The 18,372-nt window shown below is 34.7% G+C and overlaps 1 protein-coding gene across 8 annotated transcripts in view; it reads left to right on the forward strand.

Annotated features, from left to right (window-relative positions):
- Tjp1 (tight junction protein 1) overlaps positions 1 to 18,372 on the forward strand; it is a 230,210-nt gene that overhangs the window by 166,351 nt on the left and 45,487 nt on the right. For all 8 annotated transcript variants that reach the window (XM_077800270.1, XM_077800271.1, XM_026406956.2 and 5 more), the window contains 6 exons: positions 6,402 to 6,526; positions 7,215 to 7,317; positions 13,021 to 13,297; positions 16,416 to 16,519; positions 17,075 to 17,243; positions 17,552 to 17,699. In XM_077800270.1, coding sequence (XP_077656396.1) covers positions 6,402 to 6,526; positions 7,215 to 7,317; positions 13,021 to 13,297; positions 16,416 to 16,519; positions 17,075 to 17,243; positions 17,552 to 17,699 — 926 coding nt within the window. The remainder of the gene's footprint in view (positions 1 to 6,401; positions 6,527 to 7,214; positions 7,318 to 13,020; positions 13,298 to 16,415; positions 16,520 to 17,074; positions 17,244 to 17,551; positions 17,700 to 18,372) is intronic.

The raw sequence follows: 18,372 nt of genomic DNA on the forward strand, positions 1-18,372 counted from the left end.
TTTAATGCTCCAGTTTGAAATAGAGGGCCGTGACTTTGGCATAACCTCTGCTCCCCCAGTACTGGGGATTGAACTGAGGAGCACTCTACCACTGAGCCCTTTTTATTTTTCAGATAGGGTCTCACTAAATTGCAGAGGCTGGCTCCAACTTGCAACCATCCTCTTGCCTCAGCCTCCTTAGTTACTTGGATTGCAGGCATGTACTGCTGCACTAGACTTAGCATCACACTTACAGCTGGGTGCAGTGGTGCACACCAATAATCCCTGTAATTCAGTCATCAAGAGGTTGAGGCTGGAGGATCACAAGTTCAAAGCCAACCCCAGTAACTTAATGAGACCTGCCGGGTTTTTGTTCTTGTGACTAAAATGCTCAGGGGTCACTCCAGTCAAACTGGGCTAACTGGGCTGCACAAAATAACCACACAAGAGACACAAATACCTTTTTCTTTGGGGTCGATGTGACGGCTCCTCTGACCTTAAGGGTCCGCAGAAGGAGAGCGAGAGCATGCGCTGACCCCTTTTATTGAGGGAAGCTATTCAAATGAAGCAAGGGGTCAGGTTTCAGAGGGCTGAGTATCTTCATGATGTTCACTGTCAGCAGGTTGACTGACACCTGGGTAGGCCACACCCAAGGGCACAGTAAGAGAAGGGGACACACACAAGGCACTTCCATGGAAGATTCTATCCTAAACAGGGCAAGGAGTTATATTACAAAGGAACAGGTGAGCATAGCTTCACTCATGGGGCTGTAGCAAGACACACCCATGCACGAGACACCGCCCACATTTCTGTGACTGAGCACCTCAGCACCCAGCCAGGGAGTGTCACTCAGTCACGTGTAAGGTTGGTCTCCCAAGAGACCTATCTCAAAAAGGTCTGGGGATGTGGTTTACTGGTTAGGCACCCCTGGGTTCAATTCCTGGTACCACACACAAAAAGCAAACAAACAAAAAACACCCACATGGGAATGAAAAAGTCTGCTCTTGAAGAGGTGAGCAAGTGGACTTTAAGCGATAGTAGTAAGTGAAGATTTGAATCTGTGTTCTTTTGACAATAACCTGGCAATAATATGTTCTCTGTTGTCAAATAAGAGCAAATCCTTAATCATATGAAAGGTAGAGATGACTTTTAAATGAATAAAAATCCTATGGATTAGAACTCTAATATTCTTCTCTTTACTGCTAAGAATAATATATGATATGCCTCATTCTATCATTTACATTACATTCAGGAAACTTTCTTCATCTTGGAAAACTAGAAACAATTGAAATTGTGTTCATTCAAGGCTAAATAATTATCTGGTATTCCACTGTATGCAAACAGTGGAATACCAGATAATTGTATTGTTGTAGATCCTGGAGTTATGTCAGGGAACAAAACATGCTTATTCTCATGTACTTTTATCTCCTGATCCTCACTGAAAGCTGAATATACACCTCTGGTAGTGGTTTACCCCTTCCTTTGGTGCATTATAACTTTCTCAGGGTGGGAAGTCTTAGTCAATTTCATATCCTCTTAGTGCTTGGTACTTGGTAAGGCCCAGTAAAATTTAATTTCCTATGAGACCAGTCATATAATAAAGTCACTCTTAGGAGGTCTACAACAACTCTAATAGTAACATAGTACCACATATTTAAGTTCAGGTTTTTAGTCTTCATATTAAAAAATGTGAAAAACAGATCAAACCAATATTCATACATATCTTATTTAAAACTTAACATATCCAGAACGTCATTTCAACACGTAGTCAATGTTGAAAAATTCGTTACTTTACTTTTCTTATACAGAATCATAAAATTAGTGCTCATCATACAATTTCACATTTTAGACACATTTAAAGTGCTCAGTCACATATCTAATGGCTGTCATACTGACAAGCGTAGGTCTACCTATAGGTTAAAATGGTAAGAACATTTGGAGGACTCTGTGTTCCATTCCCTACCACCATAATACACCCACACTTTCTTTACTTTCAGGTGTACTTCCTTACAAAATGAATATATTTTTAGAATCTTTTGAAAAATAAAAATTTTAGGAATGAGTTGGTCATCTGCTTTTTCATTTTCTCTTTTTTATTAGTAAAAAATTTTCAGATGCACTACCTCTGAGCCATATCCCCACTCTCTATTTTTTCATTTTCTAAAGTAGAATTCTGTAGTGTAAATGAGTATTTGTGTACTGAAGGATTTTTAGTATCCTAAAGTATTAAAGGGTGAAAATATAGTGAAATCGGTCAGGAAAATAAAGTATGAGCCAGCTGATAAATATTTAAACTAAGGAGGTGATTGAAGAAGAGGTAAACTTGAGACAAGAGTGTTGGGAGAAGAGAATGGGGGGAAATAGTCTTGAACAAATGGTGTCAGGATAGCTGGTGGACCAAATATAAAAATAATGAATTTAAAACTATCTCATACCAAAAGCAAAACTTAAAATGAATTATAGACCTACATAAAGTAAAGCTTTAAAACACAGGAATAGATCTTCTTGACCTTAGATTAGATAATGGTTATTGACTAATAACCACTCAGCAACTTAGTGAGATCCTGTCTCAAAATAAAAAGGCTGTAGTTGTAATTCAGTGGTGGGGTGACCCTGGATTTGACCCTTGGTGTTTAAAAAATAACAAGGTAGATTCCCATTCCTTCTTGGGGAGGATGTATGTGTACATGCTGGGGATTGAACTCAAGAGACCTTGAGCATACTAGGCAAGAGCTCTGTTGCTGTACTGTATCCCAGGAAAGATCCCTCTTTACACCTACTAGGATTGCAATAAGCATAAGAATAGACAATAGCAAGTGTTGACAAGGATGTGGATAATTTAGAACTTTTATAGATTCTAGGTAGGAATGTAAAATGATGTAGCCACTATAGAAAATATTTCCTTAAAAGTTAACCAAAGCCAAGTGTGGTGACTCATGCCTGTAATCCCAGTGGCTTGGGAAGCTGAGGAGGATTGAATGTTCAAAGCCCAGCAACTTAGTGAGGCACTAAGAACTCAGCAAGACCCTGTCTCTAGGAAAAATATTTTAAAAAGGGCTGGGGATGTGGCTCATTGGTTAAACGCCCCTGGGATTCAATCCTTGATACCAAAAAAAAAAAAAAAAAAGGTTAATCGTAGAATTAACAAGTGTGTGACCGAATAGTTTCACTCCTAGGTATGTACTGAAGAGATGTGAAACAAAATGTCCACACCACACATTATACACAGATATTCATAGCAACATTATTCAAAATAGCCAGATAGTGGAAACAACATTAATGTCTACTACCTGATGAATAACAGACAAAATATAGCTATATGATCAAACATTTTTAAACAATAAAAACGAAGTACAGATAACATTTTTAGAATTTGTAACTGTCAAAAGAAGTACATTTGTATTTTTCTTAGGTATTGTGGAATTGCCCCCCTAAAGAGTGAAGCAGGTTGCATGCACGTTAGCAGTGTGTTACCTAGTGTTGATATTGAGACCTGATAGTGACTGTTTATTATAAAGATTGACCTCCAGAATTAAAAACCAGCATCTTTTATGTATATCTGTGCAAAAGTACAAAATAAAAATAAGCAAATAAAGCTCAACATTACATAAATACTTCATTAGAGAGGCAATAAGATTAGAAAATCCATTGGTGTACTATACCCTATTAATAAATCTCAAGTTCTGTGACTATCTCCAAGGTCCTAAAAACTGTTTTCTAATGTTATTTTTTATTAAAGTTCACCAAGAAAATCTGACATTATACATGTACTATTGAAAAAGAGGAGTTATCTTAATAGCACTTCTAAACTATTATTATGTACAGTCATCTTTAATTTTATGCCAAAAACATGATAAGTGGTAGTTTCTCAAGGATAGTTGTCATGTGCAGTCTTTAAATCTATATCAGTGAACTTTTTATACTGTTATGTGAATATTCACTGGCTTATTATACCCTGAATCAGTATTTTATCTATGCATAATTTAATAAAAACGTGCTTGGTCTTTTAAAAGTGCTGGTTTCCAGAGTCAAGGCATATCTTTCAAATGATAAGACATTTATTATACAATATATTTTTAAAATCACATAGTTAATACCACCACCAAACCTATAAGAAAGGTCTTTTAAATGTTGAAAAACTATTGTAAACTTATGGTGATAGGTAAATTTTTCCAAATTTAAAATTTTTATTTTAAAAATAAATTTGGGGGCTGGGGGTGTAGCTCAGTGGTAGAGTGCTTGGCAGGCACATGTGAGGCACTGGGTTTGGTCCTTAGCACCACATAAAAATAAGTAAATAAAATAAAATTTTTAGATTTTTTTATTTTTTAGTTGTAGATGGACACAAAATCTTTATTTACTTTTGTGTGGTGCTGAGGGTTGAACCCAGAACCTCACACATGCAAGATGGGCACTCTTCCACTGAGCTACAGCCTCAGCCCAAACAAAATAAATTTTTTAAAAATAAATTTTCATTGCTGGCAGCAAGTACCATTAGTTGTTTTCTTTGAAGTAGCATGTATTTATTCATTTTGGAGAAAAATGTCCCAAATATGCAGGCCTGAATAACTGTACATTCCTTCAAGTAAAAATGGTGAAAAAAATGTGTCTTGTGTCCACCTCTCTCTTTTATATGCACAGTTGGTTGAATTTGAATTCACAGTAGTACTTGGGTATAAGGTCAAAGTGTTTTATGTACACTTCTCATTTCTATACATAGATTATTGGAAAGATGTATACTTAAGGTTGAGATGTAGTAAAACTGAGACTTTTTACTGCTTCAAATCATTCTGAAGAATAACTGAATTTTCCTTTTAAATGATGACTTTGTGGCAGTGACCATTAGGTTTGGTGTCATTGTCCTGAATTTGTGTCTCCCGAAGAGAAATCTCATTCCCTTTAGCCATCACTCTCAAGTTTTTTCCTTCCCTCTTGGCTCTAGACAACAGCTAATCAAATTTTCTGTCACTGTTGATTTGCCTGTTTCTGAACATTTCATATAAATGGAATAATGCATATATGGACTTTTGTGACAGGTTTCTTAACCGATAATGTCTTCAGGGTTCATCTATGCTGTAGCATTTGTCAGCACTTCATTCCTTTTCAATGCCAAATGATTTTCCATTGTATAACTATACCACATTTTACTTATCCATTCTTTAGTTGATGGACATTGGTTTATTTTCTACTTTATGACTGTTATGGTTGATGCCACTGTTAATATTTATGTGTAAGTCTTTGGATATGTTTTTGTTTTTCTTAGGCATATACCTAGAAGTAAAATCAATGGTGTTTGTTCTTTTTTTAGGGAGAGGTTGTTTTGTTTTGTTTTTGTGTTTTCTTTTGCTACTTTAGTAGGCTTTGGGGTGGAAGGGAAGATCTTGACCTACCCTTTTCATAGTGAACATGGTTTCCTTTGTTGTAAACTGGACTGCTTAGGAAGGGAGTTGTTATTTTTTATCGTTAGGGTGTTTTGTATTGTAGAACATAGGAATATAGTACAACTTTATACAAATATATGTATTTCTCTCTTTTTAAATATATTTATTTTGTAGTTGTAGTTGGACACAATACCTTTATTTTATTTATTTTTATGTGGTGCTAAGGATCAAACCCAGGGTCTTGCACATGCTAGGCAAGTGCTCTACTGCTAAGCCACAACCCCAGCCCCCAAAACATGTATTTCTTTAGACTACTCTGAGTACTTTATTCTAGGGAATGGTTTTGGTTTCCTTGAGATTCTGTAATTTTTAAACAAGTTGGAAATATTTTTAATTTTTTTCTCAATTGGGCTGTCCCTCAGTCATTGTGGTAAAGATTTTTAGCTCTTTCAGAAGTTTATAATTTATAATTTACTTTAGCTAAAAATATATGTAAAAATGCTTGTTTGACATAACTAATGTGTAATTCATGCAGCTAATGTATATAGAATGTTCGTAACTTTATTACTTCTGTAAAGATTTACTTACTCAGAAAGTTTTAGAATAATTGAAGTCGAACTAATATTTGATTTTCAAGCCTACTTTTTACATTGAATTACAAATGGTGTTGTATGCTAGTTTAGTGTGTCATTTTCTAAATTAGTTGCCATTGTTTGTGATGATCGACACTAGGTACTGCCAGTACCCTCAGGCCCTCTTCTCATAATCAGAAATCAAGACTTCAATGTTCAGAATTTTTAAATTATTGTAGTTTTTAACATTTATGTAATTGAAATTTTTAATATTATTATGTTTAGTATTTAATTTATTAGAGAATGTATTCTTATTATAAGAGTCTATAGTTCTAATACACAATCATATAAGCAAAGTACAGATCACAGAATGACTATTTTTGTGTAATTTTTTACATTATAGCATATACCTTAATGAGCAATTATTTTTGTCTTTAGTAGCAATAATTTACTGTAATTACTACTTTAGGCTCCTGGATTTGGATTTGGGATTGCAATATCTGGTGGAAGAGATAATCCTCATTTTCAGAGTGGAGAAACCTCAATAGTGATTTCAGATGTATTGAAAGGAGGACCAGCTGAAGGACAGCTACAGTAAGTGCTTTTCTTCTTTCAGGCGCCTGTGTGACAAGCTCTTTCCTGTCCTGTCACTTTCCTGCTTTCCTAATGATTTTGCTAACTCAATTTAGGTAAACTTTAGCTTTCAGGAGCCTCTCACCCCAAGTTTTGCCCTTTTTGTATGATAAAGAGGGTAGCAAGACAAGGAGAAAAAAAATACAGTTAAAAATGGGATTATAATCAGAAGGATAATAAGAAACTTAAAAGGAGAAAGAATGAACTTTTTTTCTTTTTGATGGTACTGGAGGTCAAACTCAGCATCTCAGCGGATACTAGGCACAAGCTCTGTTGCTGTGGTATATCTTCAGCCCAAGAATTTACCTTTTAAAAAGGGAATGATTTTTTTTTTTCCTAGCTAGATGAGATAATTTAGTATCACCTAATACTGTAATTGAACTACCAATAATTGTTTCCTCTATTGTGCTACCCGATTTGTCCTTTGGGGAAATACTGTGTTAATAGTTACAAAAATGGCCTAGGGTTGGTTACTTACTGAACATGTTTGTGAAAGTTCATCAGGCAAAAAGTTCGACATTATATATCATCACTTTGAAGACAGATAGATTGTCCATAATTAGAAGAATTTTTTTTTAAAGAAACTTATTCATAAACTTAACTGTATAGTTTTCTCTAACATGTTGTTTGGTGCCTTTTTCCCCCGTAGGGAAAATGACCGAGTTGCAATGGTTAATGGAGTTTCAATGGACAATGTTGAACATGCTTTTGCTGTTCAGCAACTCAGGAAGAGTGGGAAAAATGCAAAAATTGTAAGTATCTTTTTAGTTCATTAGAAGTATACCATCTGTTGTTGATACTTCTCTGGTGTTTGAATTTGTCCTTCCCTTTAGGAAAATGAAAACTGAAACAAAAGTTCCAGAGTTAGTTGTTCAAAGTAAGAGTGCTGCTTCTAATTTCTGTATATTTGCTCAAAGTTTAGATGCTGTGATTTTTCTTTTTTCAATTTCAAAAGGAAAAGAAGTAATCAAGTAGTCTTTATGGTTTAATATATTTCCTTCTCTCTTAAGTATTTTGGTTAGATTGAATTTTGGCAAGTAATTTAAAATATGTGGCCCTGTTTTCTTGTGTAATATTTGTTTACTTGGAAATATTTGTTTACTTATATTGTTTCTTTAACCTACCTCATCAGCTGCTTTCCTTGTTGCTGTGACTGAGTTTGAGGAGAAAGTCTCATATTTTCTTTGTAGAGTTGTTCAGGGTATATTTCATTTTACTGCTTTTTATGGCTAGAATCTTTTTTATAGTTCATATTTCTCTGAAAATTCTACTTTTTTAAAGGGTAAAGTTCAGTTCTCAATAACCTGCCTCAGATCACAGTTAAAACTCGGGAAATGTGGCATAAAACAGATTTGTTGAAGTCTTATGATGTTAATATCGAGGAGCACATGAGCTTCCTCACCCACTTTTTTCCTCACCTGACTTAACCCCATCTGTCTTCTGAAGGACTGAAGCCTGAATTTGGGTACACAAGAGCAGGATGCAGAAGCTAGGTGGTCTGTCCTGTTTTGTCCTTTGAGAACCTTTCTACCTTCCAGTAAGCACTCAGAACCACAGTGGACCCAGTAGATAGGCCTGAAGGGATGCATGCATTGCGTTTTGACTTCTGGGAACTATCATGAAAGCCAGAAGTGGTGTTCTCCAAAACTGTTGCTAGGCCCTCTTGCCCTGTGCAGGCTGCCATGCTACATGGTGTTATCTTCACACTAATGTCATTGCTGGGAGATGAGCATTTTTCTCATATTGCAGTAGAGCCAATATTTAGGTATTGCTTTGTTCCAGATAACAGACACCTTTTATTTTGATGTTTTCATAGTCTCATTATAATTATTTTTTATAATCATAACATTTGAAAATTATAGTTAATATACAGATTGCCTAGTGGAAGGCAAAAATTTTAAAACAATTTTTATAAGATAAGATTTCAGTGCTTACACAAGTAAATTGCTTATTTTTATAATGACCTATTTCATTGTTTTTATAAGCTTTGTTGTCAAATAAGCTTTAGATTTCCCCTTTGCATTTGAGGAGGTGAGTTTCACACATCCTCCTGACTTTTAAAGCCTTCCATTCCTCTGTAATGTTGAGCTGTTTTGTGTTTTCCATGCAAAATATTTACTGTACATAACTTTACACTGATAGTGTATCTAAGAAAGTTCTAATCCTATACTTCTACTGTTCACCATAAAATGATTTTATAAGAAGGTCTTTACCAAGAATGTTTTTGAAATTACACATATTGGGTCCAGCATGTAAGGAAAAGGATTTGGGCAGCTCAAAGCTTTACCAGTTGGATAGAAGGAACTTGGGAGGCTTGGCCATGTATTTTTTTCTCTTATGGGGAGAGGATGTTGAGGGCTCTCGTGGTAAAGTATCTTAATCAGGAAAGAACATTTGTTTATTTCCATATTTGAACAACTTGAATCATGTCATTAATTTATATTGTCTTTCATCTCCACATGACATTTAGAATAAAACCCCCAGTGCCTTAGTATATATTCTTTCATCTGAAGCTTTTTTTTTTCCCCTAACTTTATCCTTAGTCATAACTAGATCATCAAAAACCTCAAGGTCATATTATGTGTGTGTGTGTGTGTGTGTGTGTGTGTGTGTAATTATTTAGATTTCTTGATTTTAGCTATTTACCCTGAACATTATAATTATTAGTAGTATTTTTCAGTTAGGTCACTTGGCACATTTTTAAGGTGAGAACCTTGGGTAAATTGTTTTTTATTTCCCTATTATATTTTATATAATACAATATATAACATGATCTCCCCATATCCAAATAACCATCTCTCCTTCTCTGTTTCCCAATCTATTGATCTATGTGGTCTTTCATTGTGGCCATGATCTGTGATTGTTTTTCCATAGACTAAAAGGCCTTTGGGCAGTAGGCTGAGTAAATTAAATTAAATTTAATTAAAATGTTAGAACTCCTAACAATATAATTACCATAATATGCTTAATTTTGTTTATTGAAAATAAGAAGCTAGAAATAGATTTAGCATTTATACCACAGTGAGCATATAAAAATTTCACTGAAAATTTGAACATGCTGAGAAAGCATTGTGGAGCAAATGAAGATGCAAAAAACACTTTGCTAATGATAACCTCTGTGAACCCTCCACATGGATGTGCAGCATTTCACTTACAGTATGCATGTACTTATCCAAACCACTTACTGATGGGCAGTTCAGTATCCAGTTTCCATAAGTATTAAAAAATAATAATAATATTGTGGTGAAGGTTGTCACTTCCTACTTACTTGTTTAGTTAGTTTTTGGTAATAAGTTCCTTAGAAATTAGAGTTTTTGGAGCTAGAAGACATAAATGACTTTATATATATATTACACTTCAGAAAATCAGTAGGACAGTGAGAGTTCAGTACTTTTTGAATATTTTCCAAACTGATAAACTAAATACAATTATTTCAAATAAAATACTTATAATTACTAGTGGGGTTGATTCTCTCATAGTGTGTTCACTACCTTTTATGTTTCTTCTTTTGCCTGTTCACAGCCCTTGCAGTTATCTGAGAGTAGAAGTGTTTTATGTGTTAAGATTATTAGCCTTCTGTCATAAACACTACATACATTGTTTTCCCATTTGGCATTTGTGTGTATAAGTTATTATATATAACTTATATATGCTTCTTATACTGTTTTTTTGTTTGTTTTTATATAATTCTGTTTCAACATGGAAACATTTGATTTTATGTTGTCAGTCTATCACATTTGTACTTTACTGACTCTTCTTTTAGTGCCTTGCTCACAAAGGCCTTAGCAGAATTATAAAAGGCCATAGCAGAATTGTAAAAGCTTCTGTTGATAATTTTATTCTCATACATACATGATTTTATTTTGTTTTATTTTATATTTGAACGTGTAATTTAGTTAACTATTTGGAAGTAGGCATTTTTCCAAAAAAAAAAAAATTTGTTCCAAAATTTTCATAGTTAAACCTTAAGCAGGTTGTTAAACTTGCTCTGAATATCATTCAAGTGAAATTATAATGGTTAACCATAATATAAATGAAGAATCATAATAGAACTGGATATTTTTCAGTAAGTTAAGTACCTACTAGGTTCAGATATTTTGTTATATGTACAATTGAATGGATGGCAAGGAACTTGAATCTGGTAGGTTAGATGGGTATACACATTAACTGTAGTGCCCTATAACATGATATTGAGAGTCATTGAGATATAGTAGAGTTCCAAAGAGGTGCTTCTAATAATTCTGGCCTGGAAGTTGATGACTTTGTTTTTATTTATATTTTACTAGGGAGGAATTGAAGATTAAGGTATAAACATAGAATATTACTCCCAGTACAGTATGTTGGAAATTGAAGTAGACATGAGACTTAAAAGCAGGGAATCATTCAGGGATGCTTTCAGTAATTGTTACCTGAGAAGGACCCATCAGTATAGGTATACTGAGAGGGAAGATTAGCCTTCTGTCAGTTCATAACAGAACATTGGTTGTTCTTTCCACATGCTGGCCTCTTGTTGCTTCTTGTCCTTCAGTAGCAAAGTTTGTGTTTTTTGTTTTTTCAGAAAGGCCTGCTCTAATCTCTTTTTAAGTAGGAAGCAATGGTAATTTTTTTTCAGAGTTTAGAATTTTTAATTTGTTTTGAAGTCACTGAAGCAAAATCATAAAACATTTTACTTTCCTTTATAATCCCCACTAAAAAAAATTGTAGAAAAAATAGTTTTGTACATGGGATGAAGCAATATTGATTCAAAACATACAGATAAAGGTTAGCTCTATCACTCTTCTTTAATATTTAATCAAAACCAATAGGCTGTCTCCTTTGAAATATTATCTATATTGATTTCCAGGTAAACCACAAGACTGTATACTGTCTTGGAATGTCCTCAGAAGGCTCTTTCATTGAATAGTTAATAGAGTAAGACCCCCCAAGTCCTTGGAAGCAAAAATTATTTAGTGTAGATCACCCTTTCAAACAAATTGGCTTGTGAAGAGAAGAGATTAGATACAACTTGAAGGTAAGTAGTAAGATAGAAACACAGAAGGTTAATTGGGAGATTAGTGAACTGAGGACAGTTTTGAAGTAGATAGGGAGAGATTGAAGTTGCAAATAACTTGGAGAATGGTAACTGATGAAGGAAGATCTTGGAAGTGGGTAGGAACAGGAATGGAGCTCAAATGGAATGGTTTTCTTCATACCCATAGAAAATCCCCCTTGGTCTTTGGGATTAGAAACCAGAAGTTCAAAAAAGAGGTGGGGGGGGGGCAAGAGAGAGAGAGATCGAAAGTACTTAGAAGTGGAAGGGGAACAAAATAGCACTGATCTCTAGAAGCAGACTGAGAGATTAGGACCTTAGAGAACAACTTTGGTGAAATACCTGTGCCTCTCCATTGAGAGGCAGCAAGATGTAGATGAAAGAATTGGGGAATAAGAGAAAAATTTCTGTGAAGTAAAATGAACTTATAGAGGACCTAATCAGCAAAATGTAGAAATGCAGCCATCCAAAGTAAATTTAATACTGGACTCACTCTTATTAGCAGATGATTGAGGGGTCAGTAGAAAGTCATTTACATATGGCAGCATGGAGTCTGATGCAAACTTGGGAGGAAGGAAAATGAAGCCAGGAGAGAATTGATGGACTGAAAGAATAGACGAGGATGGAAGAACTAGAAATAAGATGGACAGTGAAAGTTTCAGTAGATGAAGTTGTATGGAGTCGAAGACAAGTGTTACCCAAGAAGCTCTCAGATATCTCTGAAGTGATCCAATATATACCAGTATGAGAAGGCAAAGTGTAGTCCAAGGATTATAGAGCCACTCAATCAGACATTAATATGCATAGATCTTGAACTTAGAGTGAAAGAAATAAAGGGACAGGGAACACAGAGTGTTGAGAAAAGGATGCCAGAAGACAGACGTTGCACCTATGCCAGAGGTTATAAATTGGAGCAATATGGAAATGGAAGGCAGTTGGTGTTGGTGGAGTATAGCTTTGTTAATAGCTCCAGCGTACTAAGTGGAATGTTAGTGTGTGATAAATAAATTTCTCTCTTAGAAGTCTGGCTAGGCAGTTGTGCAACTAGATATTGATGCATTCTAAAAATATAATGAAGAAAGCAATTGGGCTTATAAGGTTGCTATGGTGTTTTGGTAACATCTACAGTATATTTGATGACATTACAGTGCCTATCCTTTGTTCCAGCCACCAACAATCATTAACTTCCCTGTAAGCTTTCTGGATAAAGTAAATAAGGACTTAGTAGACCCACTGAGAAAAGAGCAGCCATTATAAGAAATATATTATTTTGTAATTTTGTATTTTATCTCTCATTCATATTTAAATTAATATGAGACAAGAGAAATGTATTGTTCTCTCTCTTAGGAACTGAAATTATATGGATGAAAATCAAGCAGTTTATCTAATAAATGTCTGTGTGTGTGTCTCTCTCTCTTTAATGTAGACAATTCGAAGGAAAAAGAAAGTTCAAATACCAGTAAGTCGTCCTGATCCTGAACCAGTTTCTGATAATGACGAAGACAGTTATGATGAGGAAGTACATGATCCAAGAAGTGGCCATGGTGGTCTGGTTAACAGAAGGAGTGAGAAGAGTTGGGCAAGGGATAGAAGTGCAAGTAGAGAGCGGAGCTTGTCTCCACGATCAGATAGGCGATCAGTGGCCTCCAGTCAGCCCGCCAAACCCACCAAAGTCACATTGGTGAAATCCCGAAAAAATGAAGGTATTCTCTACCAACTCTTGCATTACTACTTTCACATAAAAATATTAAGGCTAATTTTAATAAGTATAGTTGCGATATTTTAATATCTTTTGCTTTGTGCTTCTATTTGTTTCATATTTGTGTCCTGTTATGAGTGAAATTCTGTTATGGCAGGCTTCAGGGATTGTTCATTTTCTCTTAAATCATTTTGTTGGAACTGTTTGCACTAGTTGGATTTTGGATTTGTTATTGTGACAAGAACAGCCATTTATATATTATGCCTACAAGAAATGTTACTACATCATCATATTGAAATTCAGTGATTTTCTTAGCTGTAGGGATCAGTCATATTAATACCATGGGGTGGGGATATCTTGGGACTTTTTTGGAAGGGTTGGTTAGAGAGGATGCTGTTTTTAAAAGGAGAGATTGAAAGAAGGAACCCCTTATAGGTCATTTCTTCATAATGCAGGACTTTTTAAAAACATTTTTGAAACTGAAGCTTAAGTGCTTTACCTTACCCCTCGTCAACTTTACTTTTTTTTTCCTTCATTCTTAGTTTGTTGGAAGCTCTATTTATTTATCTATTTTTCAAATTTTTAAAAGATGAAACTGCTTATTCTAATCCTTTTTTTTTTAGTGTTCTGTAGGATTCTTCCCTCTTCTTCCACTTAATATGATTTCTTCAGCCACCTCAATTACTCTCATTGCCTCAGCTCACTGCTAATAATGGCTTCACTAATTTTTCCAGCCCACATTTGTATGTTTCTATGTTATTTGTTAGGATGTTCTACATGGAACATCCTAACATGTCTCATATGAAGCACAACTCCTTTTAAAGTTTTTATTGTATCTTTAAAGTTGTTGATTGAATATTTTCATGTGAACCTGGTTTCTCAAGCCAGTCACATATAACATGGTAGATTTCTGTTTTAGTCAACTTTTGCATTGCTATGAACAAAATACCCAAGAATAACTTAGAGGAGGAAAACTTTTTTTGAGGCTCACGGTTTCAGTCCATAGATGACTGATTCCATTTATTTGAGCCCAAAGAAATGGGGAGAGTCATTGGAGGAAAGCTGCTTAGCTCATAGCAGGGGTCCGGAAGCAGAGGTGGGGGTGGAAAGGGCAGGCCATAGGGAGATGTGTCCTTCTAGGGCCTGTCAGTAGTCCTCCACCTCCTTCAGCCATGCCCTACCAGTCTACAGTCACTACCTAGTCAATTCATTCAAACTAGGATGGGCTGATAGATTACAGCTCTTACATTTCAATCATTTCTCCTCTGAATATTCCTGCATAAACATGAGCTTTTGTGAAACACCTCATATCCAAACCATAACCTATGCATTATGAATGTATTCTAACTTCCTAAATGCTACTCTTTTCTGTTCTACTTTTGTCTGTCTTTACTGCCATTGCCCTTTTCCAGGCCACCACTGTCTCTTTAGTGGTTTTGTTTATTCTCATGACTATGCCCTGGATCTCTTTCAGTGGGTTCTGTAGATTGTTTTGTGATGTTTCTGTCTTATTCTTTTGACTCTTTGTTATTTTTCAGTTACAGCTATACCAGACCTAGGAGATATATATATACACACACACGCCAGGTTTTTTTCCTTCATACTTTATGATGCATTTGTTTTTAACTGTTCTACCAACACCCCCAATTCCCTGTACACAAAAACAGCCTTCATATTTAGTTTTAGTATTTCTTTGGCAAAGTTTTAGTATTTCTTTCTTGAAGAGACCATCTCTGCCCTCTGTCCCCCCACTTAATGCAAGACCCTACATTTATTTCTACTATTTGAACTCTTTATAGCACTTTTAATTGCTGTGGTAACTTGTTTTTCTCCACTGGCTCTATCGTTGCCACAGGACTGGGAATGTCTCTCATATGCTGTTTTATTTATAGTGCCTGAAACATAGTTATTGAATTTATATCCAAAGAAATACTTGGGTTAACTGATAATATCTAGGGGGATATTTTGGGATCACGTATAATAATGGTGATTTGTAAGTTTTAATCTTGAAGAACAGTCTTTTAATCAGTGCTATATTTTGTAATTTAATGACCATTTCCAGAGCACAGTTCCTTGCCTAATTCCCTAAAACGTCATTTTCTTTTTTCACCTTGGATCTTTTCCTGCTTGTGAGCACTTAGTATATTTATCTTATGTTAAATTGTAGCTGATGGTACTTTTAGATGCTTGAGTAACAAGCCTGCTAATTTTATTTCAGAATAAAAACAATTTTCTGTTTTCCATCTTAGTTTTCAAAATTTTGCTTCATGTGTGTTTGGGGTTTTGTGTATGTGTGTTTGTTTTTGTTTTTTAATGCAGTAACACTTAGAGTCCTTCTTTTTCTCCTTATAGAACCAAGGACATCTCTTTTCCTATTGACACTACACTGATGATTTTAGTTGTTGGTCTTATTCTTTAAAAAATACATTTTATAAAGCTTTTTTAAGAACCAGAAAGTTCTGGACTCTTCCTGGTAACTTCCTCACCAGCAGACACAATGTTGCCTCACTCTTGGATACTTTGTTGGCTATATAAAGGGGAAGTCTAGCATTTTAACTCCTGTTCACACTTGCCAGGCTGGTTGTGAACAGTTGTATTAATATATAGTAGCATAAGCTAATGGTCTGAGTATATCTTCCTAGTATCAGGTATATAGGATCAGAAATAGTTTTGCTCTGTGAGCTGGGAAAAACAAAAATAGTTTATGCTTGATAATATCCATCAATAAAACCTTCAAACTTTCCCAAAGTTCTTCAAGTCTGATGAAGCAGTTCACTTTTTTAGAATTATATTTCTTTTAACTTTCTCAGAAACCAGTGCTGTGTCAATACATGATCAGAAAGAAATGGTGTTCTCTTCAGGGACTCTCTATTTCAGTAAAATGAGAACATAGGGTGTCAGTTTTTTCTTTGAACCACACATTTTCAGTTTGTTTTCACATTGACATTTCAAACTTTATGTGATAAAAGTAAAAGTCTTTTTGCAAGGTAACCAAGAATAATTTATGTACATTGATTATTCTTTAAAAATCTGTTTTTGCAGTGATTATTATGCTGATATTTTAAACTCTACTTATGTGTTTTAATATTTTACACTAAAGACATTTAAATATATTATTCCAGAATACGGTCTTCGATTGGCCAGCCATATATTTGTAAAGGAAATTTCACAAGATAGTTTGGCAGCAAGAGATGGCAATATTCAAGAAGGTGATGTTGTATTGAAGGTATAGTCATATTCTTATATTTTAATGAACCAAACTGAAAAACAGATCCTAGATTACCCATCCTTTACTCCTGTTTGAATTAATTTAGCCAAAGAAAATTAAAAATCTGTGTTTGGGGAGAGTGACCCAGATTGCCCCTGTCCATTCTTACATGTCAACAATAATATTTTAGCTATGGAGAGAATAAAGTTTGTAAATATATATCATTCATTGGCAGTAGGTACTTGGTAGATAGAGATGTCTGTTCAGTTATACATTGAGTGGTTTTGATAATTTCTCCAGATATTGAAATGTTTAGTTGTTTGTTTATAAGTTAGGATGGGACAGACTTTGGGAAGGGGTTAGGGAATACTAATTTGAGTTTATCCAACAGAACAACAGTGTAATAAAAATTTTTATCATTTCAGAAGGTGGAATAATTTGATGATTTAGAAAAATAAGGGGAATATTTTGGTTCTTACAACTAGTCAATGAGTAGTTTGGATATTTCTGTTTATAACAGAATGAACATTTGTACTTTTGTTATTTACTTCTGTAGTATCTTTTCTCTTGCAGATAAATGGTACTGTGACAGAAAATATGTCATTGACAGATGCAAAGACATTAATAGAAAGGTCTAAAGGCAAGTTAAAAATGGTAGTTCAAAGAGATGAACGGGCCACTCTATTGAATGTCCCTGATCTTTCCGACAGTATTCATTCTGCTAATGCATCTGAAAGAGATGGTGAGTATAGTTCTGTTTGGAGGGTCCCAAATGACTTTTTATTAAACTACTGGAAAGACTTGACATATTTGAGTGATATGTTAATTTTCTACAAACCAGATACCTTCAGAATTTAAATATTACATCTCCATATAGGTTTTCTTTTCTCTGTAAGCAGCTCATCACTGTTGATCTAATCATTAGCTGATGAAATTAGTGTCATTTTGTACAAAATTATGCTTACCTTATTTCCAATATCACTGGAGTGTCTTAATACTTGACTGTACATCATTTCATGGAAAATTAAATAATACCCTTTTATTTAACAGACATTTCAGAAATTCAGTCACTAGCATCAGATCATTCCGGTCGCTCACATGACAGGCATCCTCGACGCAGCCGGTCACGATCTCCTGACCAACGATCAGAGCCCTCTGATCATTCCAGACACTCTCCACAGCAGCCCAGTAATGGCAGGTAATAACACTCTATTGTTTAAAATAAAATGATTGTTTTCTTCATACATGCATCTATAATAAGCAATAAAATGAGAAGATAGATTTTCTTTTGATTATTTAATATTAGGTCTGTTTTTCATCCTTAGTTTAGACATTTTTTATCGAAAAGAACAGATGGAAACTATACTTTCTTTTAAAGGGCCAAATAATAAATATTTTAGGCGTGCAAGCTGTACAGTATCTATTCTGTGTTTATATCACAAAAGCAACTATAGACAGTATGTAAATGCATGGGTGCATGGCTATGTCCCAAAATTTTATTTATTTATTTAAAACAATGGCCCACATATGCAGTTTGCCAACCTATTTACTTTAGAAGATGCTAGCAAGCTTCAGAAATCTACTCCTTTGTAAGGTTAGCCATGGTAAAAATCTTTTAATAGATTATTCTAGACTTTGTTTTTCCTTTTAAAAATACCTTGCCTGGTATTCAATGGGTCTGGTATGTGATTTGTGTGTGACATATCTGAGTTTATCTTAATTTGTGGTCACATATACATATGAAAGTCTGAATAAGATTATGATCTTTTGCTTAAGAAGAAATGCACATGTGCATACATATGCATCATTTTGCTACAATTTCTGGATATTCCCAGGGCTTTCTAGCCTGCCATTTGACCTATAATAGTAAA

Source organism: Urocitellus parryii, chromosome 6 (genome assembly GCF_045843805.1).
Source record: "Urocitellus parryii isolate mUroPar1 chromosome 6, mUroPar1.hap1, whole genome shotgun sequence".
Lineage (NCBI taxonomy): Eukaryota > Metazoa > Chordata > Mammalia > Rodentia > Sciuridae > Urocitellus > Urocitellus parryii.